Raw genomic sequence first — 27,996 nt, 5'->3', positions numbered from 1 at the left:
TATCTCATTAAACTGGAGATAAATTGTCAAATTACCTCAAGAGGAGAGACTCATAGTGATTGATTACACAAGTGATATGTTTCAAGTTTTGATCATTAGAGCTTAGAGCTATTGAAACCCAAAATCAGAGTCTCTAAAGGTTCGAATGTCACAAAAAAAAAAACTATAAAAAATGAGATTTTAAGCCAAAACACATTCAAGGGTTTGGTGGACTGTCCCATTGGCTTGGACTGCAGCTGGAGTTGGTGCTTTAGCAGCCACCACACACAGACGTATCCAGGATGTTGACTTTGCTTGAGGTCCAGTGATTTGGGTAGCAATAAAATCTGCTGATGTTGGTGCAGTGTGTTTTTACTACCAGGAAATTTGAGAACACATCATGTTTTACTCTATGGAGTATTGTCAAGAGGAGGATGAGAGACAGAACATCCAACGATGAAGACTACTCTCAAAGCAATCTGGTCTTCGTTAACATCTCAGCAGAGCCACAGGTTTGTCACGTCCGTGCTCCACAGCACTGATGCAGTAACTTATGTAAAAGGAGCCCCACCAAGTACTAACTGCACATACTGACATCATTTTCAGGATGTCAAAATTTCTGTGTTGAAAATCCTTTTTTTATTGATGTTATATAATTTTTAAGTTTTCTCTGACTGAATGTTTTGCTTTTATTAACCATACAAAAATATACCCCTTGCATGCATTACTCTGTAATTAACCAAGTTTCACTTTTGAATTAAGGTAATCAATCGATTTTGACGTAGCTGTCAATGTCTCCCAGGTCAACATTTAGGTCAGACTGACAGGTAAATTGCAACTCATCGTAAATTTTGATTTTAGCTTTTTGTAGTCAGATTTCACTCTGTTGGAGATACTAGAATCATCTAATATAATTTGCAGTACATAATCTTAACATGAGGAAACAAAGTCACTTTTCCTTTTCAAAATTAGAAAAATAGAACATAGCTATTCTGAAACTACATCGCCCTCTGGTGGGCGATATTAGTGGAACATAATATGACTTTAGTCATTTCACAAAGCCAAAACTGTATTTAAAATTAGTCTCATTGTACAACGTTACATCACCAAAATTTATTTATACTATGCAGGGATTTTTATTTTTTTTAAAAATTGACATTGCCAGTGTCAATTTGTTCATAACCGTTCTTTATTAAGGACTAACCCAACAAAAAGACCATTGGTCAGTGGCATTCCTCATTTATTAATGAATAAAAATTGGACATGAAGACATGCACACTAAAAACCAGTGCAACAAACTGACAACCCTAAAATATATTTTAATTGTCTGCTTTTCCTGCTTGGAAAGAGCAAGAAAAATGAAAGTCACCAGTATTTTTTTTAGACAAATCTTTCCAATAAAAAAACATTTTAAAAAAAACAACAAAAAAAAAAAACTGCCCACTAGTCCTGCAATGTGCAAACTTATTGATCTTTCCTAAATAACATTTACTTTACATTTACTCATTCAATCCCTCCACTGAACAGGTCGCTTCTATAAATCAAAGCGTTCACATTCCGTCAGTGGATATCAAAGCTTTACACTGTAAATAAATTTATTTTTTTTCTCCAAAAATTTGTAACTTTACATATAAAACTAAAAACAAGATTAGGGTTAGGTAGTCGGGCAGGGGTGCACTCGTTTGTGAGACAAGAGGAAAACACAGGCAGATAAAGAGGCCGGAGGCTGAGGTCACGCTGCTGCCCTCCTCTACATGGAGTCCCTTCCAGCAGGTCAACCAACAATCATCACTTCATGCTGGAGTTCACTGCTGCACTCTGGGCTTTCCACATGACAGGCTGACTCTGACAGAGTTAAGTACTCAGGATATCTGTCCATGCAGATGCTGCATTTAGGACCCAGACAGGTTAAGAATTTTGGGAATTCGGACCAGAAGAAACGTCATCAATGGTTTCTTTATACCTTTGTTGAATTCAAATGAAAAAAAAAAAATAAAAAAGCTGAACGCAGAAACATGACTTATTTGTTAAAGGATGTAATATTTCAAAACTTCAAATTTGACATGTTCTCCCAGTCACGGTACACTTGTTTAACTGCATCATTTGGCGACAGTTTCCCTCCCACTGAAGAATTTTAATGCAACAAACAGTAACCTTTCGATTATTGGGTTTGCAATTTGCAAATATTCTATTTCCTGACATGGATATTAAATTAACATTACCATAATTAAGAGAATGTGTCCAACTCGTTTGATTTGTGTCAAACATTGGTGACCATCAGCCCCAGGGCTCGTCTCCATGTGTCTCTCAGCGCCGGTGGCGGCTGTGTCCCGAGTGTCCGCCGCTGCCATGGTGTTTGCTCTTGTGGCTGCGATCCCTGTCCCTTTCGTAGGACCGAGACCTCTCCCTCCGGTCGCGATGTCCGCTTCCCCGCTCATGTTTGTGTTTCTTTGAAGAGAAATCAAAAGACCGGTCTCTCTCTCTGTCCCGTTCCCGCTCTCTGTCCCTGTCCGCTTTGACTGGAGTGTGGGAACGAGACCGGGTGCGCTTCCGCTTGTGACCAGAACCACCGCCCCCGCTGTTGCTGTGACGCCCGCTGAGTTTGGAGTCGCTGTTGCCGTGGTGACTGGACTTCGACTTGAGATGAGGGAGAAGGGGTGAGGGCGGGTGTCGATGAGGCAACGGGCTGCGACTGTGAGAGCGCGAGCGTGACCGAGAGCTGTACGTCCCTGAGCGACTGCGTCTGCTGTTGTAACTGGAAGCATAAAAACATATAAGAACTTATCTACAGTTAAACTTTTAATCAGATACAATAAACACAACTTACATGTGTGGACATGAACAAGAATGGTTGTGAAGACCGAAATAAAACTTACTGTCTGCGATGAGAGGGAGATCTGGACCGTGATCGTGTTCTTGAACGGGAACGACTTCCACTCCTACTGGTCCTGCCGATCTTTACCTCCTTCCTCAGCCTGCAGAGCAAACAGATTGATCAGTAAAAGCAAAAATATATCACTAAATGAAGTAAACATAGAAATATTAAGACCCTTGGCATAAACCTGTTAAGTTTCTTACCCATTATGTGGACTCTTGTTGACCTGAGTGCGGCTGTCGGGTTCCTTCTTTACTGGTTTCATAGTCTGGGGGTTTGGGGATTTCTCCTCCACCTTCACCACGGGGGAGCAAGGCTTGGAGGCCGGAGAGAAGCCGCCTATGCCAGAGAGCGCCGGCGTTCCATCTGGGTTCAGGCCCTTCGCCTTCAGCTTGGCCTCTGCCAAGAACACCTTCCGTCGCTCCACTTCCTTCTCAAGCTGTTCATAATTGGGCTAAGAAGGAAACAGTTCAATTTACTAAAAGCCACAATGTCAAATTGCAGCATTCTTCACATTATAAATCATGAAATGTTTAGTGATTTTTTTAGGCCTGTTTCCACAAAGGTATGGATTCAGGGGATGGGAGAGAAAATGAAGGGGGAAAAAAACTAAAGGATAAATGGATGAATGAATAATGGGGATGGATGGACAGCATTCAGACAGTATAAAACTGCCTAAATAAAAGAATCTTGTACAGGAACCCTGCAAGATTTTAGAGCAGTGATTTCTGCCATCTGTAGCCATGTCTCTTTAAACTGCTTTGGTTTCTGCATGGGTTTTTCTGCACGTATTGTAATAGCATACGTCAAACTTTATTTCAATTAAATAAACACAGATTTAAGGAGACATTTGCAGCAATATCCTAAAAGGTTCTTGTAGTTCAAAATGAACCACCAGATTATCATAACACATTTCACAATAATTACCTTCTTCCTGGTGTACAGTTTCAGGGTAGTAATGCAGATTTCTTTAATCTCCTCTTCAGTAGCTCCAAAAAGTAGATACCAATGCGGTCTGGTTGGCAGGGGAATCTGGGAAAACATGCGCACAGTTCTATAAACCTTCGCACCGAGCTGTGAATTATTCATCATGTCTGTGATGGAGTTTGGAGTAAAAGCAGGGTGAAGGAGCTGCTTTTAGATCGCATGTTGTCTCACCTGCAGAGCTCGGGCAGCGAGGTACATACAGGCACAGGCGATGGTTTCAGGCTGGAACCTCACAAACACGTTTGTCCTCAAGCTGTCATTCATGTAGTTCCTAAAGGGACAAACAGAACACACAGACAAAAACATAGCATCGTCGCTACAAAAACCAAACTGTCAACCAATCATGCAGCACCAAACAACTTCGTACTAAATATCAATTTGCAACACTTATCTCTACTGCCAATATATAATCTGATTTTTTATATATATATATACAAATCTGTAAAATTTATAAACTCTAGAATCTGCAGTTCAAGCATGACTGGATGCAAGTATTTCAGCAGACTTGCACAATGCAACTGTATCTCACTGATGCCATATAAAAATAATTACCCTGACACAGGAGCACAGAAGATACATTTTTACTTTAGTTTTAAAATAACTGACAATATTAAATTACGATCTCTTTATTGTTGCGTTTAACTTTGTCCGTTTCTCTCCAGGGCATCCGTGGAGCTGCTGCATGTCACAGAAAGAATGAAGACAAGACTGATGACCATCCAAGAAATTTGAACTTTCCAGGGTGTTTGATGATGACGGAGACAAACACATGCTCTCTAAGAAGGGAGACATGCAAAGACAATGAAGAAAAAAAAAAAAGTAAAGCTAGTTTCACTTTCAGATGGTTGGATCTGAAAGAAAAAAGCATGGTGTGTGCATGGAGGCATGCGGGGGATAACTTATGATTCAGAAGCGCTGTGATGTACTCAAATGAGGAGACTAAGTTTTTCACCATCATGTTGGTTTATGTGGATTTAGGGTGTATTGTTAAAACCATGTCTTGCTTCAGTGAATGATTTCAAGCAAAGAACTGAAATGAACTCCTATAGGTGATAACCGCCGGCATCCACTTCACTTTGTGGAAATACACTGGATATGTATTTGAAATCTCTGCAAAATGCACCATGTGCCAAGAGTTTGTCTAGAACAATGATTTGGGATATGGAAGAGTCTGCACTGCTTGGAATGTGAATTAGGCATACTAATGATGGAATTAGGTGGGAACTTTTAATGAAAAATGATAGAAAAATCTTTCAGTAATCCTAATCTAACCAAATGAAACCACAAAGAAACTATACCTCAACTAATTGCGAGTCGATATGACTGTAAAGCTCTTATATTATGAGCATCAAAATGATGTTCTTTTTTCTAAGTTATATAAAACTAGCTCTTCCATAAGTGGTCAAACCTTTCCTTCCTTCAAACCTGCCTTTAAAAACTGACCAGTGTGAAAATACTTTTAGCACTACTACAGAAAACGCCTGGCCGTTCGATTCTGTTTGCTGCGAGGATGAGACGGGTCCTTGAAGCCAAAACCCGAGAACCGGATCAGCCTGTAAAACAGACACGTCTGGACACCATGTCAGTGGGGGACAAGACACAGTATTCTACTGGTAAATGTAACAAACAGGCAGGTAATGTGGCCAATAGAAACAAAATTCTGTTCTGACTGAGTTTACTTCATTTCTAAATGCAAGTAAACTAGAACAAGATAACCTATCTGTAACTACTTGGAAAGAGAGCTATTACACTTGAGAATCTGTGTAGCAAGACCAAAAAATACAAATCCTTTTGGACACCCAAGAGAAAACAAGACGATGCTGGCTGTTGGGAAAGGCCCGCCCGCCCCCTTCAGTGAATCTTGCACTGGGACTGGCTGTCAGGAGAGGGGCAGCCAGCCAAAAGGGGGAGCTTCCTGAGGTCATGTGGTTGGAGGAGGCAGAGTTCAGAGGTTCTTTATGTGACTTACCAGCATGGACTACCCTTTAATCAAAGAGTAGAGAGAAAGGACAAAGTTAAACCAAGTTCCCTGGGCACTGGGAAATAAACACTCTCACATGTAAGGGCAGATTAGAAAGTGAGGCAATTAGCACGTTTTCAGTACAAGAACTTGCTAAACCTCCCAAAATGAGCAAATCACATAAGAATAAATAGAAAATAACAGTTGGAAGAATTTAATGGAAGTGATGAAGTGTAACTCTCAGACCTGGGCAAAACTAACATTGAAAGTGGTTCAAATGTGCAACTCTTCAACATGAGGACTTTAATATAATTTTACTGGCATGTGGGGCTGTTCAGATGAGGGGCATCTGAATACGACAGAAATTTCAACCATTTGAAAGTAATTCAGCTCCACCTTAAGCCCAGGTCTGCCAGCACTTCTTACAGTTCTGACTAATGTTGCTGCTGTGAGGAAGTTGGTTAAGGATCTGTACATGAACTTACCAGGCCGTTTGGACTAGTGTCTGGTTCTTCTCACATTCCAGGAACTGAAGGTACATAACGACGATCTGGAATCACATATAGATTATGTGTTAACAGAACAATCTGCTGCTCAAACACAAAACTGAGAAAATGTAAATAGTCTAATGCAGTTCTTACATCTACCATAAGTGAAAAATTAAAAACAGAAGCCGTCTACCTGAATGAAAACAAATTTCCCCAACATTGCATAAAAATAATCTTGTTTTTAAACTCACCTTGTGCGGATGCTTGACATGCACACAGAAGCCCAACTCCTTCAAGATTCGACGTTCCGCTTTGATGACTTGGTTTTTGGTATTTATGTAGTTCTGATCAAGTATCAATGGACTTGGAGTCCTATTTCATAAAAAATTCAAAATCAAACAGTGGTTCCCCTTTCACTATAATGTATGAAGGAGAAAGTGCCCTTTTGAATTCTTGCACTTTTTTTCCCCCTTGCCAACCAACTTTAAGCAACAAGTTACACTGTTTGCATGCCTAACAGTGAGCTGGGGTCTTGTGGACTCTTGTGGTTCCAGTGAAAGCTTGGAGGATTGTCCCTGACATGATCATCCCAAACCATCGCTTCAACAGAAATATCAACTTCAACTATAATCAGTGATTTTAAGGCAGAAAAACATTTCCAAGCTAGAACTAGAATCTCAAAAAAAGAAAATCTACCAACCAGTCTATTAGAAATACTCCTTGCTAATTAATGTTCACTAATGTGTATTGGACAACAAATATAGATTCATCAGTTCTATATTTATTAAAACACAGATATAGAAGTGATGGAAACATACTAAGATCTTATTTTAAGCAAAAACTGTAAAAAGAAACATTGGTGTATTCTGATTTAAACAGATATACTCTCCTCAATTTCTAATGTCACAAAAATTGCTATAAAATGACTCCTGAAATTTAAAGTATCAGTAAAGCAACAGACCCCTCCAACGTGCCATCAAACACTACTTTTCATATTTTCATAAGGACGTTTTGATGTGACAGAGAAAAAAACCCCCAGAAAACTAATGCTACACTCAGACATGCAAGGCAAAATATATTCAGAAAATTTAAATCTATTAAACCAAATAAAGATGCGCATTAAAAAGTAGAGCTAGGAGTCTCTCAATTACTGTTGCCTCTTAAGGATTTGAAATTATAGTGGGAAAGAAAAAAATAATTAAATTCATTGAACTGCATGCACTTTAAGGCAAAAAAAAAAAAAAGACTAGCATGGATTCCAAGGGATCAGTTAAAAACAAGGAGATATTTCTGTAGAAGCCATGGGTTATAGAAGATGAATGAACTTTTGTTTTTTTGGACAATCAAAAATGCATGGTGAGAAGCGGTCAGAGAAGAAATCTACATTACCCCATGGTCCACAGCTTGACGGACAGAACCCCCAAGCTTAAGACTGAACCACAGGAGTCCTCAAGGTGCCCCACGGGCCAAGGACCTTCGGCCAACCTGCCATCCCCGATCCCAGTGCCCCGCGGTGGCTCAGACCATGGTAGTCTCCCACAGGTGGGGGCGGGATGGGCCTCGGGGGACGACAGAGACCCCCTCGCATCATGGTTGTCATGCCGACTGCTTCATCTTACGTACCATTCCACATCACCCAGGATTTGGTAAATGTAGCTGGTCGCTGTTAGTTGGTTGCAAGGGAAAAAAGAAGCCAAGTTAATGCCAAGGACTAGAATCGTGACATAAAGAAATGAGGCAAAGTACAAATGCCTCATCCTTTACAAAGCCAAATGTGTGTTTTTTTTTCTTTTTCAACTTTTGTTCTTAATTTTTTCATTTTCCATTTATCAACTTCAAAGGTCAAACTGATGTTACATGTAGACAATAACAGTTTGAAACTACCAGTGAGGCTGGAACTGAAAAGATTTAAGATGGTTTAGAGTGCATGGATAAACAGAAGGGCACTTTCACATTAAAAACAAATTGTGTAGACGACATTCTACACCAAATAAATGCAGTGCAACATATTGACCATGTAACAAAAAGCTGAATCTACAAAAATGGTTAAGATTTCTGGCTGATACTTACTTTTTGCCTCTTAGCTGTCTGAGGTGATGAAAAACATTGATGACATCTCGTATTCGCCGTGGTGCTTCTTCAATCTTAGACGCCAAGTTGATACAAGCCATAGCAACAATCTGAAAGACAATAATGAAGCACAAAGATTGGAAGGAAAATAAATCTACTTTCATGATGCAACTTGTGAAGGTGTTTCAGAGACAGCTTCAGAACATGTTCAGATTGTAAGTGAAGTAAGTTTTAACTTATTTACTTAAGGTAATTTTTTCTTTTAATAATTGATTTGTCAATCAAAGTTGAGCAAATTCCATAATTAGAAATTGAGAATATTTAGTTGGCAGCCCCTAATGCCAACTAAATATTTATGATATTTATGCGGTTTATAAATGGCTTTGACCAACATATAAATAGGTAACATTATCATGTATTACTAAACCTATTTTGGACTCTTTCACCTGATTTAACAATGTGCTTATCAGCATGAATGAGAACAATATAAATTAACTGATGTCCATTCTCTGAATAATGAGTTTAAATGCCTAGTTGGTGCTTAACATCTATGTATCAACACTAAGCAGAATGTCTGCCAGAAAGATAGCACAGGCTCTATATCTGAATGGGTTATAACATGTTAACAAAATGTGGTCAGAAAATCAACTTTGAAGCCTTAATGATGGCCACTAACCATTCTATTTTCAATATGTTAAAATCGGCGCTATGTTTGACTCAGATTTAGCCGTAGTGCAGTAACTAGTGTGCTATCGGTACCTTACTTTTTAACTATTAGTTCAGATTAATATAAAAAGAACGAGCCTAAATATTAACGTCAAATATGTGAACTGAGCCCATTTATTTAAAACTTTCAGATTCGCTTTTCAGTCCTCATCTACAAGTATATTTCCGCTGTGCATTTCAAAAACCTTAAACAATATGGCTGCCGCTGAACGTCACTATAACGTTCAGTTGTCAACTCGGGAGGTTGAAGAACCCAGCTAATTGAATGAACTTACCTCGAAACTGTGTTTGACGAAGGATTTGGAGTAGAAGAAACGATGGAAAAGGACCTGTCCCGTTGCCATGGCCACCTGCGAGAAAAACATAGGCCATGTTATTAATACCAGGTCTTATGTAAACCTTCCTAACCTTGCACAATGGCCTGCCGCCATTTTAATTCCACCACGCCAACGTCAAAAGGCTAAAGTTAGCAAGCTAAAAACTAGGCCGCACCTTTTAAAAAAATGTCTTATTTCACATACATAACTTTCATAAAAACATCCACTTAGTGGACTTAAATGTACATATATATTTGTACCTGGGGTAACCGGAGAAGAATACCCGCCGACTGAATCAGTTCACAGCCGAGGATACGGAGGTCGGTCTCGGTGTTCAGGTCGAGGCCGTCGAGCATAGACGGAGTTGGCGATAGCCTTTCCTCCGGGATCACCGAGTTGTCTATCGTAAGGTACACTTCCGAGTACACTTTGTCACCGATGAGAATGCCATCGTTGTTAGATGCGTTAGAAGATACAGAAAGAGGACCTGCGGCCATCTTCATCGGACACTCGGCTGTTAGCGGCTCACGCAGCCTTGACAAACACCACGGCTGAGAAGCGAGACTGTGACAAAGCACTGTACGTCAGCGCCCTGTGGCGACGCAAACGTCTGTGCACATCCGCGATGGAAGAAAATAGTTTCTCAAAGCTTAAGTGTCACTAACCCACAACTACTCCTAAACTAAAGTGGCGAAATATAAACAAAAAATCAAATTAAAAATAAATGCATTTAACAATGTCTTAGAATTCATTTCTCCTCATCAGTTCTGCTAATTTGAAACAACTGAAGTCATTACATGACGTAGGTTTGAATATAATAAAATTATGCAGACTTAATCGGCAGGCGCCCTTGTTTGAACAAAAAAGTAATAAGGTATCACGTATATTTTCTTAAGAATGATTTGAAAGTTTCACAATTATTACTGACAGTTTTGGTTTCTAGGTAGAACACACTCTATTTGAAATATTGTTTTTTTAAAACTGCTCACGACGCATGGTTTCTTAATGGTTTTTGTTACGTCTTTTACGGGAAAGTACGGACTTCTCACAGTTGCCGCTGGAACATATCCGTCCGCCAAGTAAAAATGTGAATGGAAATAAAAATATTTTAAAATAACTAAATTACATTATCAATTAAGGAATTGGAAATGTTAAATTACACTTAGTGTGAAATACCTGTACTGAGAACTTATTACATTTGGCTTCTAAATAAGTGCTTTAATGTACGAGCAAGACAAATACAAATATTTATTGTGATCTCAATTTTAAGAATTTGGCCAAAACAACAACAAAAAAAGTTAGCAGTCCAGTTTCTTTGAGAGAACACGGTGTTCACTTTTTTTTTTTTTTTTTTTTTTTTGCCAAATTTAAATCTGACTTCCAGCAGTAATAGCCCACTAATGGACGATAGAGGGCAGCAGACACTAGAGAACTGCAGTTCACATCGTTCTGAGCATTTTGAGGTGACTGAGTTTAATCTATAAAATGTCAAGTTCGTTTTAAAAACAGCTATGCTGTATAATATTTAATGTCAATAATGGATTTTCCCACCCCAACATTTAAGGAATGTATGCCCTACATTGTAGGGGAATTAGCAAACAATATCAGTCTAAATAATAAATGCAGCAATAAATCCATCTCTGAGAGCAATAGACCAAAGATAATATATTAGCTTTTGTGAAGTATGCTTAAAAAAACAAGAATCTAATTTATTTATTAAACCTTTAAAGGGTCAAATGTTTTGAGAATCCTTTAGCATTTTTTTTTCTTTTTTAACCACAAATAATCTGGAACCAGCTGTATTTACATCAGCGAGCTGGATATGAATTTTTTCCTTTAGATCTGCATATAAGTAAGATGAAGTCAGCATAGGTCTGTACAATATGTCAAATTGAAATCCTCATTACAACATCAGTGTCTATAATATAATTATTGGACTGTCATATTTTAGTTGCCATGTATTAAGACTCTGGTCGTCAAATTGGCCACTTGGGTGGCCTTTCATTATCTTTTATACCCCAACGTCAGTTAGACCTTACTGACGATGGAAAAACAAGAGAAAGATGGGGAGATTTTCAACAATCATAATTCAATGTCATGTTTTGTGTTATACTGTCGTGTGTAGTATTTGAGATCACAGGGTACCCAGACGACTCACGAATGGAGGAAATGAGGAGATCAGTGGAATCCCGAAAGTATTTTATTATCTCTGGACTCAACAGTTTTCAAGAAGTGATCACGAATACCTGGTATTTTGTCTTCAGAGATTGTTTATGGCACGTATGGGACCTGGAGATATCCCCCCATTCACACACACACAGAAATTATTCTTCACTGATTTTGGTAACAAGCCACACAAAGTGACAGACTGAAGTCTCTCTTGTCCATGCCATTAATCAGCACCTCTGAGAATCATCCTCCGGCCAGCACTCATACATTTACCACGACAACAAGAATGCTAAGTATTCTTTCATTGGTTGCCCCGGTGATGCTAATTATAGGGTGTGGGAGGACTCGTGGGACGACAGGATTCCAAAACGGCCATAACGACGCAGGAGAGGCGTTCAGGGACACCCAATGACGAACAAGGGCTTAGCTATACACACACGCCACTCCCTGAAGCGTGTGTGTTTACAGGCTACTACACAGATTCCCCCGGGGACACGTGTGCATGCCTGCCCTATTATGATAATTACTGTGGTGAGATCACAGACCTACTCTGTGTGTGCATGACATGCATATTTGCACATATGAATGTTTGCGTGCAGTGGCATTTTTATGAGGGCACTAATTTAAATGTTTAGGAGTGTATGTCAACTTAATGGAGCTATGTGCTGTTTTTTAATCTTCTATTAGGATGAAAGAAAAGCTCAAAACTGTTTTATCGCTCACACATATGCCTCCTCACTTGCTTAAAACACACACAAACCAGGATGGACTCCAAGTCAAGAGCTACAAAGCAAGGGCACGAGCAAAGGAAAAACGCCCGGTCTGAGAGCAGAGGGGAGTATAAAGCAGAGCGCTGACTGGATCAAAAATAAAGTGAAGGCACAGATAGCTGAGGAGGAGAGGCTGAACGTGAATTGCTTTTTAGAAACAGGGTCAGAGGGGTTGAATGCCAAAAGAAGGCCTGAAGAGATTAAAAGAATATTGACACAGAGGGAGCGATTCATGTGTGTGCCAGAGGTGCAGAGGGAGTCTGACAGAGAGGGAGAGAGGCGGGTGTTTGTGTTTTAGAGGGCGACAGAGACAGAAAGTGCATGCGGTCAGAGCAGACTGACTATTGAAGGAGTCAGTATTGGACGAGGAGGTAGATGGTCAGCGTAAGAGCCGCTGTCACAAAGAGCAGCATATGTCTGGAGAAGACACTTAATAAAAATTCTATTGAGAAAGCACAAAAAAGCAATTTGCGCCGATTTAATTCATGAATTGACACAGATAATCATTGGAAGAGAACATGTTTGGTTGTTTCATTATCATTATTATTTTATCTTTTGCTAATGCTTCTATACCAAATGAAAAACAGCTGGATTCTGATAACAGATGGAGATTCTACAAAATGAGAAACTGCTGGTAACCTAAGATTATTAAACAATAGTCTAGGGAATACTCTAAACATTTTTTTTCCACAAGAAAATTTCTTATGAACTTTCTGGAACTAATTTCTGCATGAATCACAAATTGGGATTAAACCCCTCATTATTTTTATCAGACTTACATGATGCAGTTTGGGTAGGTTTTAGACACAGTTTCTAGTACTGGCCAGTGGTTTGTGAAGTACTGATTTCAAGTTTAGTCTTTTTAGTGTCATGGACAGAATATTTTAAAGAAAAGAAATGTCAAAATGTAACAAATCGTAATCAGTAATCCACTCATAAAAAATGGAGTTCTTGTCCACTGACTGGCTCTTAGAAATGCTTTGACTTCTTGTAACATTTGGAACTATAAACTGAAAATTAGTTATATTTAATCATACTGAATAACAAAACAAGAAAAAAAGTGAGAAAAAGTGAGTCAGTTGAAGATCGTGATTGTGATCAAACTGCGGCGTAAAGATGGGGTATTAAAAATTTAAGCATTCTCCGTTCGAGCATGTTATCTCTACTTATTTGCTCTTTCTGATTTCATTTCTTCAAATTAAACATTCACTCAACTCTCCTACTATAAACATTAATCTGTGTCTGTGTTGTGTTAATCTAACAATATATAAACAGAGTTTTTACTCTGAGATTAATTAAAGACTTGCATTTGAAAGAGTAAATAAAAAATAATTAACTGATTTATGGAACTAAAGAAACTATCTGCCTAATAAGAAAGCTCAGTTCAAGTTTTGATTTTCCGTTCAAGGTTTCTGGACAAACATACATCGGCTTGGGAGTGCTGCGGTGGCATAGGGGATGGCGCGACCCACGTTTGGAGGCCTTGAGTCCTCGACGTGGCCGCCGCAGATTCGATTCCCGGACCCGGCGACATGTACTGCATGTCTTTCCCCCTTTCCTGTCAGCCTACTTTCATATAAGGGACACTAGATGCCCACAAAATTACCCCCTGGAGGGGAGGGGGGATAAAAAACATACATTGGCTTCATTCAAATGATCTTATTCAACACAGTGTGAAAAAGGTACAAATATTAAATCACTGTTCGCTTTTCTGTACATGAACCGCAGGGTTTAGCGGATAAACCAATTGCACGTGTGTTTAGCCAAACAGGATGTGTTGCCAGGAGAAAATAATCTTTCCAGGTCTTTTATGTGTGAGCGAAGTGCACGTGTGCATTGTCTCACAGACAAACTGGGAGAGAGGAAAACGGGGAAGTCAAACCAAAAGCTTGCGTCCATGTGTGTCAGTAAGCAGGGAAATGAGTTCCATGCCTCTCACAATTCAAGCATTTCTCCTATTGTGCCAATTCATCCCAAACGCAAAGGGAGCGGAAGCAAAAGGAGCGAGGGAAAGACCTTGCAGAGACTGAATGATGTCAGTAACACAAGCCTGATGGGAGGAGAGTTGTGTAATTGTGTGTGTGAGTGTGGGAGGGTGTTTGCAGGGGGGTGATTGCTGGACAGTTTCTTTTGTGGTTGCCTGCCTTTTGTTTGTGTCCATGGGTGGGACAGGAGCGGCTGTTGTGCTCCTTCGGGCCTGCTCCGCGTGACAGGCTGTGGGTCTGTCTGTGTCTTTATGTACTGGTGTGTTTGTAAAGCTCTTTGTGTGCCAAGTAGAGTGTGAGACTTTGGTTGCAAGAAAATGCAAAATCAGATGCGCGTTAGTTTGAGATTGTCTGCAATATGCTGCAGCTCCTAAAGCCAACAGGAGTCGTCCCTTCTACTGAAGTTGGAAGTTTAGTGTGTTTTAGATGAGGTGATTAAAAGGACATGAAACTCTTAACTGAACAAGAAAATACTACTAATAATATTTTTACTAAGAGTTGATTGAGAACAAAAAGAAAATTCAGTTTTTCAGGTCACATGTTTAATCTTGCAAAATGTCTTCATTCAGTTAGGTTTTTAGAGCATTTCTGTTTTCCCCATCATTAATCTGACCTTGCGTCTGACCTCCCTCTCTGTTCTGCTTGTTTTCAGTCTAGGCAGCTTCCCCTCCTGCTTTTTCGCTCCACCCACAGCTCCACCACCCTTCCTGGATTCCAGACTCTCCTCTGCTCCCCCCACTTCTATATGCAGGCCTCTGTCTTTGTCTGTGCAGGCAGAGGGGGGCTGGAGTGAGGCTGGTGAGCGAGGAAGAGGCCCTCTGACGTTACCCTGGGGATAAACATGCTCATTGCCCGGGGTTGCCCGCGTCTCCTGGGGGTCTGAAAAAGACCGGGCAGAACTCTGGGGAGACATTATGGATTGGAGCCCGAAAAGCTCCTGCTGGGCTTGAGACAAAGCAGCAGTCAGCTCCTCCCTCTCCTCACACTCCTTCCATACCGTATCCTGGAGAAATGCCACCTGGAAGTGATGAGAACAGACATAAAACTATTCTATCTTCTTTTCACATATAAATCAGCAAAACCACCACTGATGAAATCCACTGTAACAAGGAGCAGAAGGTAGTGCACAAAAGACACTGATAATTTGTTAGTTTTGTTTACATCATGTTGAGGATTAGTAGATTATGAGATATTTAATCAAATAAATGCAAACAAAAATATATTTTCACAAGAACTTATGAAATGAAGCATGTAAAGAAGGAAATATTTGTTGTGGCAGTTTTCTTGTATGCAAATTTCCAGTCAAACCGAACCTTTTCAACAGTCTTCAGTCATTATATACGTATATACGTGTATATATATGTGTATATATATATATATATATATATATATATATAAATTCGAAAAATATTTGTTGTGGAGTTGTTGTTCTCTTATAGGTCTAGTGCTTATACAGAGCCTGAGCTACAGTCAGTTCTTAACTAGTTCAAAAAAAGTACTGGTTTGGTTTTCCATACCCTGAACCAACCGTCTATTTTATTTATTTTTTTAATTTCTTGTAGTTCTTTAAATGGACCATAGCCTATGACACCCAAAAAAAATAAACCAAAATACTTTTAACAAATATACTGTAAATGTGTAGTTCCAAAGATATTTATGGTGTTTTATTTTGTCATTTACAATTTTATGAAGAAGGAAGATCGTGCAGATTAGACTATGATGTCATTTCATTATTTTGAGAGCAGTTAGTACCTGCTTACTTGACTGAGGAGTTGGCAAAGGTGGCTCTGAGCCACGCCCATCTTAGTCCCACAAACCTGAATGTGGAAGTGAGACGTTCAGAAAGTGAAAGAAACTGCAGTAACTTGACACTTAAACGTGAAAATCAATTTTGTGGCGACAGAAAAGGTGACTGTTCCGAGCAGCACCAGTGGCATTTAAAAGTGGCACAGTTACAAAAAGAGACTCGGTCAGCAAGACCCAACAGGCAAGATACCCAAACACAGACACAGCAGGAAGAATGCTGAATTAAAAGCACTTAGACTCTGTACTGTAGTGATGCACAAAAACTCTGCAGATCTAATAGATAAAATGTGTCCCCTTTATGATTACAGAAGAAGTTAAAATCCATTACATATGGGACACATTAGGCTGTTTACATCCAGAAGACTACTGACAAATAAATGTTTTTTTGTGATCCGGGAAAATGTGATTAGAACCAGCCACACAGAAAATAAAGGATGATATACAGAAGCTGCTAGCTTTATATCCAAGGCCAGAAATTTGAAATAAAAAGTCATTCTTTCAAGTTCTTTCAAGGTTGCCTGATGAGGTCACCTGCCTTTTTAACTAACACGAATCAAGAGGTTATAAATACTACTGGCGCATTTAACCACAAACATGTGTCGTTTGAACAGTTTATATCATTAAGACCATCTGCCATTTGATGACACACACGTGTTGTTTCCATCATCCTGTGATTAAATGTTAAACTTAAACTCTCCAATTCAGCAGCTATAGGAGACTCCAACAGATGCCCGTTGGCAGTCTCCATGGACTCTTCTTCTAATTAATACCACACTCACAGTAAATGTTTACAGCCATATTTGGAACATATGTGCCTTTAAAACAACTATAAGGCCAGAGGAGGGATTAAGGAGAGACGTTGTGGCATTCATTTTGGACCATCAGTGATAATTACAGAATAAACCTCCACATATGCACAGAAGCTCAAGAGGGGGATTCTGAAAATTAGTGCCTCAATAGGAGACTAGTCTTTGCCAAGTCTTGTCTCAAAGAGATGTTGGTCCTTAAAGAAAATGTACTGAGTGGATCAATTAGCATATAAAGTAATTCATTCGTTGCCACTCTGAAAGCAAAAAACAAAATCAACAAATTCCTTGGGGATTATATTTTAGACTGATGCAAGGTAATTGCTACAACCACCCTTGGTTGCTTCCCTGTTGCCTCTCTGTTTGCCTAGATTGCAGTTGCCCAGCACAGAAGTTGCCCACCACAAATTGCATCAACATGGACTTTAACAACTTTAATTGGCCAAGTTTGAGCTTAATGCTAACATGTTAACTAGTGTTCTTCCTTCTGCTACAGATTGTGATATTGTTTCCAAAGCAATCAGTTTGTGTAAAGACACGTCATGCACAGAATTCTAGCGGCTTCCCTTGTTGTTGTTGTGCTGTCCATGTTTTACTAAGTTGTTCAACCTTATTTGGTTCCAGCAGAACCACCAATCTGTTATTAACTTTAGTTCTCAGTCAAGGACTGATAACCAGCTTTGCAGGAATATTGCTGTTTAATTTGTCTTGTACAGCAGATCAGGAAAAGAGGTCAAACCCATCATACTGTGTGTGTGTTATTGGTGTAAGTCAAGAAACCAGTGGGCTTTGTAAAGGAACACTGTTCCCCTGATTTATATTTAAGGCGTGCATCAGCCATATTGCATCTGACCTCAGTGCTGACAAAGGACGTCTGACTTTCAAAGTCAAGAGAAGGTCATCAGATGGACGTCACAAACAAACTCACAAAGCTCATGCTTTTAGAGCATCACTCTCAACCAAATTTCACTGGGAACACATACACAATAACATACACAGACACTTTTTTCCGTGTGTGTGTTTTACGTAACCCCAGTCTTTAGCGAGAGTTTAAGGGTCAGGCAGGTGTCTTTTCCTCCAGACACTGTGATCTATTTCAGTTGTTCTGCTCAACTGGAACAATTCAGCAGAGAGAGGGGAGAGAACCAGGAAGACCAGTGCTGGGGTGGCTGAGTTTTAGTGGTTGGACTTCAGCCAGACTGCCAGATTCTGACCGGAAAAAAAGGGAAAGAGGGAAAGCAAAGAACTCAGGCGATAATCTTACTCCGCATAAAAAAAACAACCTGCGTGTATTTGCGTGTGTGATCCTACTTACAACCAACAAAAACCTACTACTTGATTTCCTCATAAAATTGGAGTATTACGTAAAATAGATTTAAAATATTTAAATAAATAAATTTTATTACTGATTGTTGTGTTATTACAAAATTATATTGAAGACAGCTAATAACAGTTGTCTCAACTTAATTTGTGTAGCACTTTATACCAAACCAATTGCACCAAAGTGCTGCACTTGAGGAACAGTAAAATAATTCATAATTGCCAGATACAAAGAGGGAAAGCTGCAAAGTAACTACCAAAAGCTGCTTTAATGGCGATGGTGCTATTGTGCTTGATTTCCCAGCAAAGTGCTATGGAGTATTGTCGAGAGAAAGATGAAAGACAGCAGACCCAACAATTCAGACTAATAATAAAGTCTCCATGCAACACTGAATTATATTGTACAGTATGTGCTTGGCTGACATTTCTGTAATAAAAATCCTTCTTTTATTGGTCCTAATATTTAATATTTAAATTTCCAAGGAAACTTTTGGTATTATTTAGCTGTAAGTGTACAAGTATACAAAATCAAATAAAAGTTTTGCCTTTTTTAATAAATACCTAAAACAAACAAAATTTCCAGTAATGTTCTGATCTTTTGAAACGCACCTTTGAGAGTCACAAGTAACTGTTTGAAATATTTGGAGTCTTGCAGCGGGGCCTTTGTGATCATCATCCATATATGTGTATATGTATTATTTCAATAGAGACATATTAAAAAAGCTGCAACACATTTGTTGCACTCATCAAGTTAAATTTGGAATTTAAAAATATGGCAAACAACTTGAACAAATTTTTATCAAGTAATTAAACAACACTAGTACCACAGGCAGTGTTTTAAAACACAGACAAAGTTTACTGTGAGATAAAAAATGTAATTCTATGAATGCAGCAGGAGGCTACATTAAATCTGAAATTGATGTTCCAGTGGGTTCCCATTTAGAATTTGCAGTTTACAAGATGCTCAATCTCGTGGACACAAATCCATAAACACAACTGTGGCCCCTACACTGAATGATAGTAAGTGGTTTTGATGGAAAGTTGTTCTGATTCTTTTTTTTTTTTTTTTTGTTCAGTCTTAAAATGACGTATAGCTCCCAAGAGAATGATCATTATTCTGTTGTCTGGAAAAACAGATAGGTGAAAGGTCACTGATATCCTTCAGCAGTCGAGGAAAATGCTCAGACTTTGACACAGTAGCTTAGCAACAGGGTGATATCACAAGGTCATGATCAAAACCAAGTTATCTCTAACCAATATACACATACACACACATTCGCAGATCAATACTACTGAGGAAAAAACACAATAAAAGAGATGAACCAGATACAAGCTGGGATAGATCATTAAAAGATGCCGTTACAAACAGAAAAAGCAAAAATAATAGAAAGAAAAGGGGTGAAAAAAGAGATTATGCAGCCAGATCTGCATTGACTTCTGTCACTGAATGGTAAAAGAAAAGGGCTGTTTAAATGAGTCGAGAAAGATGAGGGTGGAGGCGGTGGGGGAAGCTGCTGAGCTGAAGGTCTACAACTGACATAAGGGAGCATGTCAGCTGTGAAATTGGCATCAGGGCACCTTGAACTGGCTGAACTGTTCTGGACAGGCACTCTGAAAGGAAGGCAGTTAAAGAGGCTGGATGGAGAGCAGAGAGCGAGAGCTGCTAGAAGGCTGTCAGACTACAACACTACAAAGCTCAGCTGCATAGATGTGAGAGGCAGAGATGCACTGTGATGATCAAATAATGGCAAGATAATCAGAGGCATATATGGGACTAAATAACCTTTACAGGCTACTATGGGATAATGTATATATACATATATACATACACACAAGTAAAATAAATCTTTCTGAAAGATCTGTTCCTCATGAATAATTCCATGTTTTACAATTGAACAGATTTACACATTTATTTTTTATAGAAGACATGACATTCTGTTCACCCATGCATTCTGATTTAAGACTTTGAATTTTTCTTGTATTGATTAACAGTTTGTCATAGAATTTTAAATAAATATACAGAAAAAATGTACATCTTGAAATGTGACAAGTGCCCATCAAACTGAGAAATCACCTAATCTGCTCTTCTCCCACCATGCATGATCAAAAATCAAGGCGAAGCATTTTGGTGTTGCTTTGATCTTTTGCGACTTTAGAGTTTCGGTTTGCCCCACAGCTCTCAATAACCCTTTTCTGAAGCCACAACATGCTGTTGTTCTCAGTCAGCAAAACAGACCTGAAGAGAGCAAATATTCAAAATACTTTTACAAGGTTTTGGAGAAAACATAAGGATGGCATGTCTAAAGACTAAAAAACAAGTTGAAAAAAAAAACCCAACAACAATAAAATACTAACTTCCCAGGAATGCATGCTCAGTTAGCTTTAGATAGATGCAAATTTTCCTCGTTTTCTTTGTCATTAAAAAACCGCAAGCTTGACAGTAGTATCAAAATTACATGAGGTGACAGTTTACCACATCCCTGCTGGAAGTGAATATTAAAGTTTCTGATGTATAAAAACATGAACATTTATTTCAGCTTCAGTCATTTGTTTGGTAGATAATTTGCAAACCAAGACACAGAAAGCTGGTCTCAAACCCAGACAGGGAAGCAGGAACAAAAAAATGAGACGTTTGCTTGTTTGCATGGGATTGTTTGTGTTAGTGGTTAGACAGCTGATGCATGCCATAACTGCAGTCTCGCACTCCAACACAGCTAACACATTCACTGCAAAGGTCGAGCAAATTTAATGCTGGTTCTCAGTTTAGGAAGCTGTCCTCAGAACCCTCTTTGTTGTACATTTATACAATTTCCCCCCACATCTTCTTTTCCCACTGCCGTATACATATACATACGCAGTGCGTCTCCCTCATTCAGTCCTCTCTGCAAATCATTTATATGAAGATCCCGTGTTGCTTCATTTCATGTCTTTCCCTCTTTTCACATTTTATCTCTGGGCTAAAAACAAGCTGCATGTGGACAGTGTTGGCACAGAGATGCATTCCTACACACTCGGCACCTGGGACAAATGTGAGCTTCATCTCCAGCGCTTTCGCTTTTTCTGTCCATTTAAAAGTCGCTCACTATGTTCATCGGCCATCACACTCTCATAAATACACAGTGGCTAAATTTATTCCTGGTGTTGTGTGACTGCTGTTGGCACAGAAACACAGGAGTGGGAAATATTGAGCAACTGAAAATGTCTCTTATCAAAGACTTCTTAAGAAACCGGAACAAGATTTTGGAGAAATGTTAGTGACACTCATGTGCAGATATGACAATGAAAAGCTGAGCCTTCACAAAGTTTTTATGCCTTCTTTTCAAATTTTGTAAACAAACTTCAATACATTTTAGTGGGATTTCAGGTGACAGAAATACAGAGTAGCTCATAATTTTCAGAAAGAGGGAAAGATGCTTCACAGTTAAAACTTTGCAAAGAGTGGTGAACATCTTAATTAATCTCCCACTGATGATACAGAATCACCTCAAGCAACAATTAATCATTCTGGGTCTCTTAGCTTTGCACAAGTTTTTTCCATATTTTTCCATACACTAATGCTGTGACCACTTTCATTCGGGTTGATGTGCAGTGTGAGGCTTCATCCACAAATAGTGTTTTGAATAAAAGCCGAAAGTTCAGCTTTAGTCTCATCCGATCATTCACTGATCATTCGTTCCCTATCTGGACATTTGCAAATACAGGGCATGTTTTTTTGGATACTTACTCATTTAAAAAACATGAAACCCTTCTTTCTTTCCACTTTATAATTATGCACTACTTCTTGTTGGTTGTAATAAAGTAGACTAAAGTTCTTGGTTGTGTTGTGACAAGATGTGAGCAGTTTAGGAGGTATGAACACTGTATACCCACCTCTTCTTTAAGAGTGGCATTCTTCTCAGCTACCAGAGTTAGTTCAGATTTAGCTTGGCTCAGTTTTTGTTCCCCCTGTCTGTGTTCCTCCTCCTCTCTCCTCTCCCTCGCTGCCTCTTCTGTCCTCCTCTCATCGTCTCTGCATTTCCTCTCCTGCTGAAGTTCCCGTCTCAGGCGCTGCACCACCAGCCTCTCCTCCTCCAGCTAAAAACGGGGTCGATTTCAGATTGTACATTTAAACAATTAACATTTAATCCTCATTTTCACATTTCAGCAGAATTTCTGTTTTCTTGTTGTTCTTTTTCATACTAATTTAAATATTGTTTGAGGGTAACAGTAAAATTGAAATCACATTGGGCTGGGTATTTTTTGTGACCGTGATTAGTCTTTGCACAGGATGTGGCTATGAGGGAATCTGCAGTGACGAACACAGCAAGAATAGAAGGAGGAATTCAGCACTTTTCTACAAACTGGAAACGCATTGTTTGACAAATTAGTGATCCTGTTTCTGCTCGAACTTCAGTGTGCTTCCTTGTTACTCATAGATTCATACTGTGGGTGGAAATGTATTTGAGGGTGTAGGAGGGCTGTTTGCGTGTTGCTTTCTGCAGTCTCACCTCCACTGTCTGGATTTAAAATCTCTTGAAACCACAAAATTAATCATGCTGTCTGCATGCGAGTGTGTGTGCTGCTGGAACGCTAAAAGGCATGCAAGGTAAATAACTACACAGGTGGGATAGAGGACAAGAAATGCAGACAAATTATGAGGGAAGTTGTTAGGGAGAAACTAGAAGATCTTTATCTTAGTCCAAACTTGTTCGTAATATAAAATGAACTGTTTGGGTCTTATTTAATTAGTCTGCATACCAAAAAATAGCTTTAACGTTGGCTAAACCTCTTAAGCTTAAAAGCTGCTATCGGATGGATAATATGTAAATTTGATACCAAGCTCAAAATTTTGTCTCCCAATTAAGGAAATGAACACTAGGCGTGTATCCCAAATACCATTGTGCATGCTGCATTTTTGAGTATTTTGAATGTGGACTCCGTTATGCACCTTTAGGCGAAGCTCTGAAAGCAAAGCCTGGCTCTTTTCCTTCTCTGTCTTCAGCAGTAGATCAACCTCCCTACGAAGCTCTTCCAACTTCTTCTGTAGGTGCAAAGAACTCTGAAGTCTTTCTTCTTTCAGAGCACAAGCCAGCTGCAACATATCAAGAAAACAAATATGACATGGCTGCAGTAGGGGTTTGCTTTATGAGCTAATGCTTACTTTCCTAAACCACATTGACAACAATATAGAAGCCATAAGGTATTGCTACAAACTGACAACAAAGAAATAATAGTCATACATCCTGTAACATAAAAAAGCAAGTCACTAACTTATCTAAGCATCTAGAAAAAGACTACTCATTTCCTACTTATCTATTGAGGAAGTATAAATTTCCAGTTAGACGTGTCTTAGCATGAATGTCTTATCAATGTTGAGCCTTGAAGATAAATTTGAACTGTTCTCTTTGAATGGTGATGATTTAAAACACGAACTTCATCAAAATGCTGGTTAAATATTTGACTTATCATCTTATCTGAAATGTTAAGAAGTTAAATGTTATTCATTCAGCCTTGAAAATGGCCTTATTGACAAAACTTGAATATTTTTCTTAGGCTACGAACAGCTCATTTAGATTGGTTTGTTTCCTAACATAGGTTCAACTTTTAAGCATAATTTAATGGATGCTAGTTGGGGTTGAAAACAGTCCCTGTTGAGGACAGGCCTCAATCCAGACAATAAACAGTCTGGTTTATTAATTTAAAACCACATTTAGATGTTTTTGGAATCATTTGCAGTTTGAAACCGCCATTGTTTTTGAAACGCACACATTAACACACATTGTGTCAGAGGTTAAACCACCTAGCTGTTGACTTTTGATGAATTTTTTATGCCACTCACTTTGGACAATGCAGCAGTAGCACTGGCAGTGAAACAGGCCCTCAGCATGACACTATCACCACTATCCTTGAGTTATAGAGTGTTTAGTTTGTGTTATTTGGCCCAAACACAATTCATGTTTATGTTATACATTGACGGTGAGACTGATGTTCCAGAACCTTCTAGTGTATGATGGATTTGAGAAAGTTTGAGATGATTGTGTTTCTTTCAGTTTTAATTTCCTTTAATCTGAGGACAATTTTTGGGTTAGATTAATGACATTTGGACAGAGTTGATCTTCTATTTTAAAACGCTGATCTCAGAATGCAAAGAACTGGCTAACAATAAGCTTCTGGACTGGCCCCAACCTCAAACCTGTTAAAAATTTATGGACTAACTTGAAAGTTGACCCTGTACTAGAAAATCAACCTGTGGCTGGAGCTGTACATAAATCTGAAGAAAACCTCGCTGACCTTTAGCCAACCTCAAAACACTCCAATAATTCACTCACAGTTTGTGAATAATGACAGAAACTCAAGCGCTTACTCTCTAATAATGCAAGTCCTCAAAATGTGAGTTCTTGTCGTTGGACTCCTCCAAATGAAAATGATTTTTTTTGCCACATAAGCCACCACTTTGGTCTCCAGACAGCAAAGCTCTGTGTGGCATATTTTTACTCAAGCTCAACCAAGGCCACCTTGTTTTCCAACACCATTATGGAAAGTCAGAGCCACTCGATGTCAGAGTCACAGGCTAACACCACTGTGATTGTGTTAATCTCTGTGTGTGTGATTGCGTGCACTTATGCCTGCAAGTGTGAAAAAAAACAGTGGATGTGGGTGTCAGAGGGAAAAAAAACAAAACAGAGTGGCGTGTGAAAATGTGTATATTTGACCCAGTGCGTGCATGCGTGTTATGGTTTGGGTTTGAGAGTCTGTATGAGAGACTAACATTGCGTGTGTTGGATGAAATGAGAAAACACCACTTCCTTTTTGCTGTTGAAATGTACGTGTGAGGAGCATGGATGGTTTATGTGCGTAGACCTTGTGTGTGTATGTACTCAGCTGCAGTTTGTATCTGAAAAGAGCAGCAGAGTGGCCACTTCCTCTTCATGGGTTATGCACCCATATGAAGTCAGGAAGCCCATGATGAGAAATAACCTGCTTGGATGTCTACCAGTGTGGGAGATGTTTTCAACCATTTTCTGTGTCAGCATCAGTCTTCACACGTATATGTGTTCGTGTGTTTGTCTGTGACATTTTCAAGTCTAGATGGGAAAGTTTACAGCAAACCAAACAAGTCTACCTTGAAATGTGTGATGCTGCAAAATGAGTTACATCAGTTTCATGCTGACTCAAAAGCCTCATGTATATTGTTTAGTATACACTGATGTACCACCCTCCTTGGCTTTTTATGCGGCCAGTCTATTTTCCCCTCCAGGCAGTTCGGTTAAAATATCTCAGCACAACTGCTAAAAGCTGAAACCAGATATTTACCATTATACCCTGTATGAAAAGACACATTAACCATTTTTTCTCACTCCTTGATATCAAATCAGACTAAACTGTTTCCATTTTAAGTTCATTAAGATGGCCACATTTGTTCCTATTTGCTAAATATTAAAAATAATTAGTTCATTTTCTTAATTACTTCCTTCTATACAATTACGGTAAATCATTTTGGAAAGTCATGATGATAGTATGGAATGGTTTTGTAAGTTTTTGACCATTAGCGGCACAACACTGGATGTGTGTTAGGACAACAAATCAAAAACGACAAACAAATCAGGGTGAGAATGGTGGACCTCCAAAATCTGGTGTTTTATTCTTTAGTACAAGTTCCAGATGCCAGAAGGGACATTCATCAGCTCTATCAATTATTTGCAAGTTTAAACAACACAGGGATGTACAGCCCTTCAACAATAGAGGAAGTTGACGAGTTCTGTGTCCCTGACGGCAACATGTTTTGATGCAACAGGTGCAAATCAACCCCAATATGCCTGAAGCTGAAGGGAGAGTTTCATCATCTGTCATGAACTGAGTTCTGTATGCCATGACACTAACGGCAACAATAAGCCTGGTTACAGTTTTCACACAGAGATAAAAACATAAACTTTTTCAGACATGTTGTTTTCCATTAAAACTAAAACTGAAGGGTTTGGCCAGAATTACAGTAGTTATGATTTTGACTGAAGTACAGGGGTGACAACATCCCTGTTATGTGGGGTTTTTGCTGCAGGAGGGACTGGTACACTTCACAAAGTAGATTGTATTGTGAAAAGAGCACTAAATGAAAATATTAAAGCAACATCTGCAGACATCAACAAAGTAGGTAAATCTCAACAACCATCTTCCTTATAAACATCTCTGTTCTTTCAAACATAAACCAGTGAGTGTTCACTTGAGATCTTTGCACAGCAGACTTTTATTTGTGAAAAGCAACCTCTGAGAAGTGATGTAAAGCTAAACCTCTGAGCCTCTTGCTGCCAGACAGCATAAGACACTACAACACTGTTGGCTAATTGTCAGTGTGTGAGTATGTGCTCAGATTTGTGTACATCCAATTGACTGCTGGTCTCGGAGCCCCATAATCTCATCCACATTTTGTCTTGGGATTCTCCCTATTTAAACTCTTCTGAACTGGGACAATGACTTGGATGCGGTTCCAAACGTCTGTTTACATCAGTGTAAACTGATACGCCCCAGACGCAGCTTTCAGCTCTGCTTCGCTACAGCTCTTCTTATGTTAAAACATTGCATCATAGACATTACAACTCTCCAATAAGATCACATGAGGCAATCTTTAATCAGTTACTAGTTCCCATCTTTCCAAGGCTCTTATTTCCCAGTACTTTCTGACAGAGCATCTGGTGCAGTGTTTATGTGTACTCTATGATTTGTTTTACCCAAATAATCTAGCCAATTTATATACAAACTAGTAGAATAGATGGACAAATAATGACTGTAAGGGAGCAAACTGGGACATTTTTTGACTTTTTACACATTAAGTTCATTTCTTGTTCTTAAAATGGTTATGACCCTCACCATTGAGGCAAGTTCTTTGCTGTGGTTGTACTTCATGCTGATCATGGCTCGATCATGAGACTCAAGCAAAATATCTCTGCAAATACAAACATAGCGCAGTGTTACATCATTAAAATAAAGAATAATTTGTTGCAACAGGAATTACTTATTGTCTGCAAGACTTACACATTTCCCAATTATCTAAATAAAATGTCAACAATGAACAAATTGTTAAAGGAATATAAGTGGTGACAATAACATCTGAATCTATGTTTAAATAGCAAATGCCCCAAGGATAAGTAACTCAGTCCTTTTGATATGGAAGAAGTAAATAGTCATCAGTTCCCATAGCTAGATGGAAGTCTGCTGTATTGTGCTGAAAACAAAATTAAATATTCACTGTAACTAAATGTTTTTACTGTTTCTTTACAGACTCTGTAGGCTTAAATAATGATTAAAGGACAGGCAGAAATAAATAAAAGACTCGAACGAGACACCAGTGAATTAACCGTCTAATATACATGTAAACAGTCATGGTGAAAGGAAAGGACACCCTTTGTTAGCTGCAGATCTTTAGACCATGAATGTTTTGGTCTTTACAACTTTACAACTTACGTTCCATCATGTCATAATTCATGAAAGATAAATTGAAATTTTTTATTTTCACTTAGTGGTCATTTTAGGTAGGTGACAAGAGGTGCAATACTGAGGAAATCTAGCGTGCTACTTTACAGCACTTTGAAGATACTGAGCTTTCACACATATAAATAGTATTGATTTTATTAACTCTATAGAATCCATCTGCCTTATCGTTAATGACTCAGGTCATTATCACGGACAAAAAAATCTTGACCTGGACATCCACAGAAAGAAAAAAGTGGTGAGCAAATAAAAAATGAAATGGAAGTCAGAAAGAGA

At 38.9% G+C, this 27,996-nt stretch overlaps 2 protein-coding genes across 2 annotated transcripts in view; both read right to left on the bottom strand.

Moving 5' to 3' along the window:
- Window positions 1-1,149: 1,149 nt before the first annotated feature.
- On the bottom strand, window positions 1,150-9,982 carry ccnl1a (cyclin L1a). The gene is made up of 10 exons (XM_032545413.1): window positions 9,663-9,982; window positions 9,361-9,435; window positions 8,360-8,469; window positions 6,541-6,661; window positions 6,287-6,351; window positions 4,013-4,112; window positions 3,782-3,886; window positions 3,058-3,308; window positions 2,856-2,954; window positions 1,150-2,734 (listed from the first exon to the last, which is right to left on the bottom strand). Exons 1-10 carry the CDS (start codon window positions 9,903-9,905, stop codon window positions 2,287-2,289), a joined length of 1,617 nt encoding a protein of 538 aa, XP_032401304.1. The 5' UTR covers window positions 9,906-9,982; the 3' UTR covers window positions 1,150-2,286.
- Window positions 9,983-11,580: 1,598 nt separating this feature from the next.
- Window positions 11,581-27,996, bottom strand: part of lekr1 (Leucine-, glutamate- and lysine-rich protein 1) — a 61,348-nt gene continuing 44,932 nt past the window's right edge. Inside the window, exons 7-10 of the mRNA XM_032545682.1 lie at window positions 27,100-27,175; window positions 23,186-23,329; window positions 22,129-22,332; window positions 11,581-15,344 (exon numbers count right to left, since the gene is read on the bottom strand). Coding sequence (XP_032401573.1) covers window positions 14,904-15,344; window positions 22,129-22,332; window positions 23,186-23,329; window positions 27,100-27,175 — 865 coding nt within the window. The 3' untranslated portion in view covers window positions 11,581-14,903. The remainder of the gene's footprint in view (window positions 15,345-22,128; window positions 22,333-23,185; window positions 23,330-27,099; window positions 27,176-27,996) is intronic.

This window comes from Xiphophorus hellerii, chromosome 18 (assembly GCF_003331165.1).
Source record: "Xiphophorus hellerii strain 12219 chromosome 18, Xiphophorus_hellerii-4.1, whole genome shotgun sequence".
NCBI classification, from domain to species: domain Eukaryota; kingdom Metazoa; phylum Chordata; class Actinopteri; order Cyprinodontiformes; family Poeciliidae; genus Xiphophorus; species Xiphophorus hellerii.
The sequence above is the reverse complement of the archived record's forward strand: the minus strand, read 5'-3'. Positions and strand labels throughout refer to the sequence as shown.

What these genes read in the sequence shown, in the direction of transcription:
- ccnl1a (XM_032545413.1), bottom strand. Translation starts at nt 9,905, where the DNA reads ATGAAGATGGCCGCAGGTCCTCTTTCTGTATCTTCTAACGCATCTAAC. An exon ending in AGACAGCTAAGAGGCAAAAA is followed by an intron (nt 6,662 to 8,359) that starts GTAAGTATCAGC and finishes TTTATGAAATAG; the next exon opens with GACTCCAAGTCCATTGATAC. An exon ending in TCGCTGCCCGAGCTCTGCAG is followed by an intron (nt 3,887 to 4,012) that starts GTGAGACAACAT and finishes ATGTTTTCCCAG; the next exon opens with ATTCCCCTGCCAACCAGACC.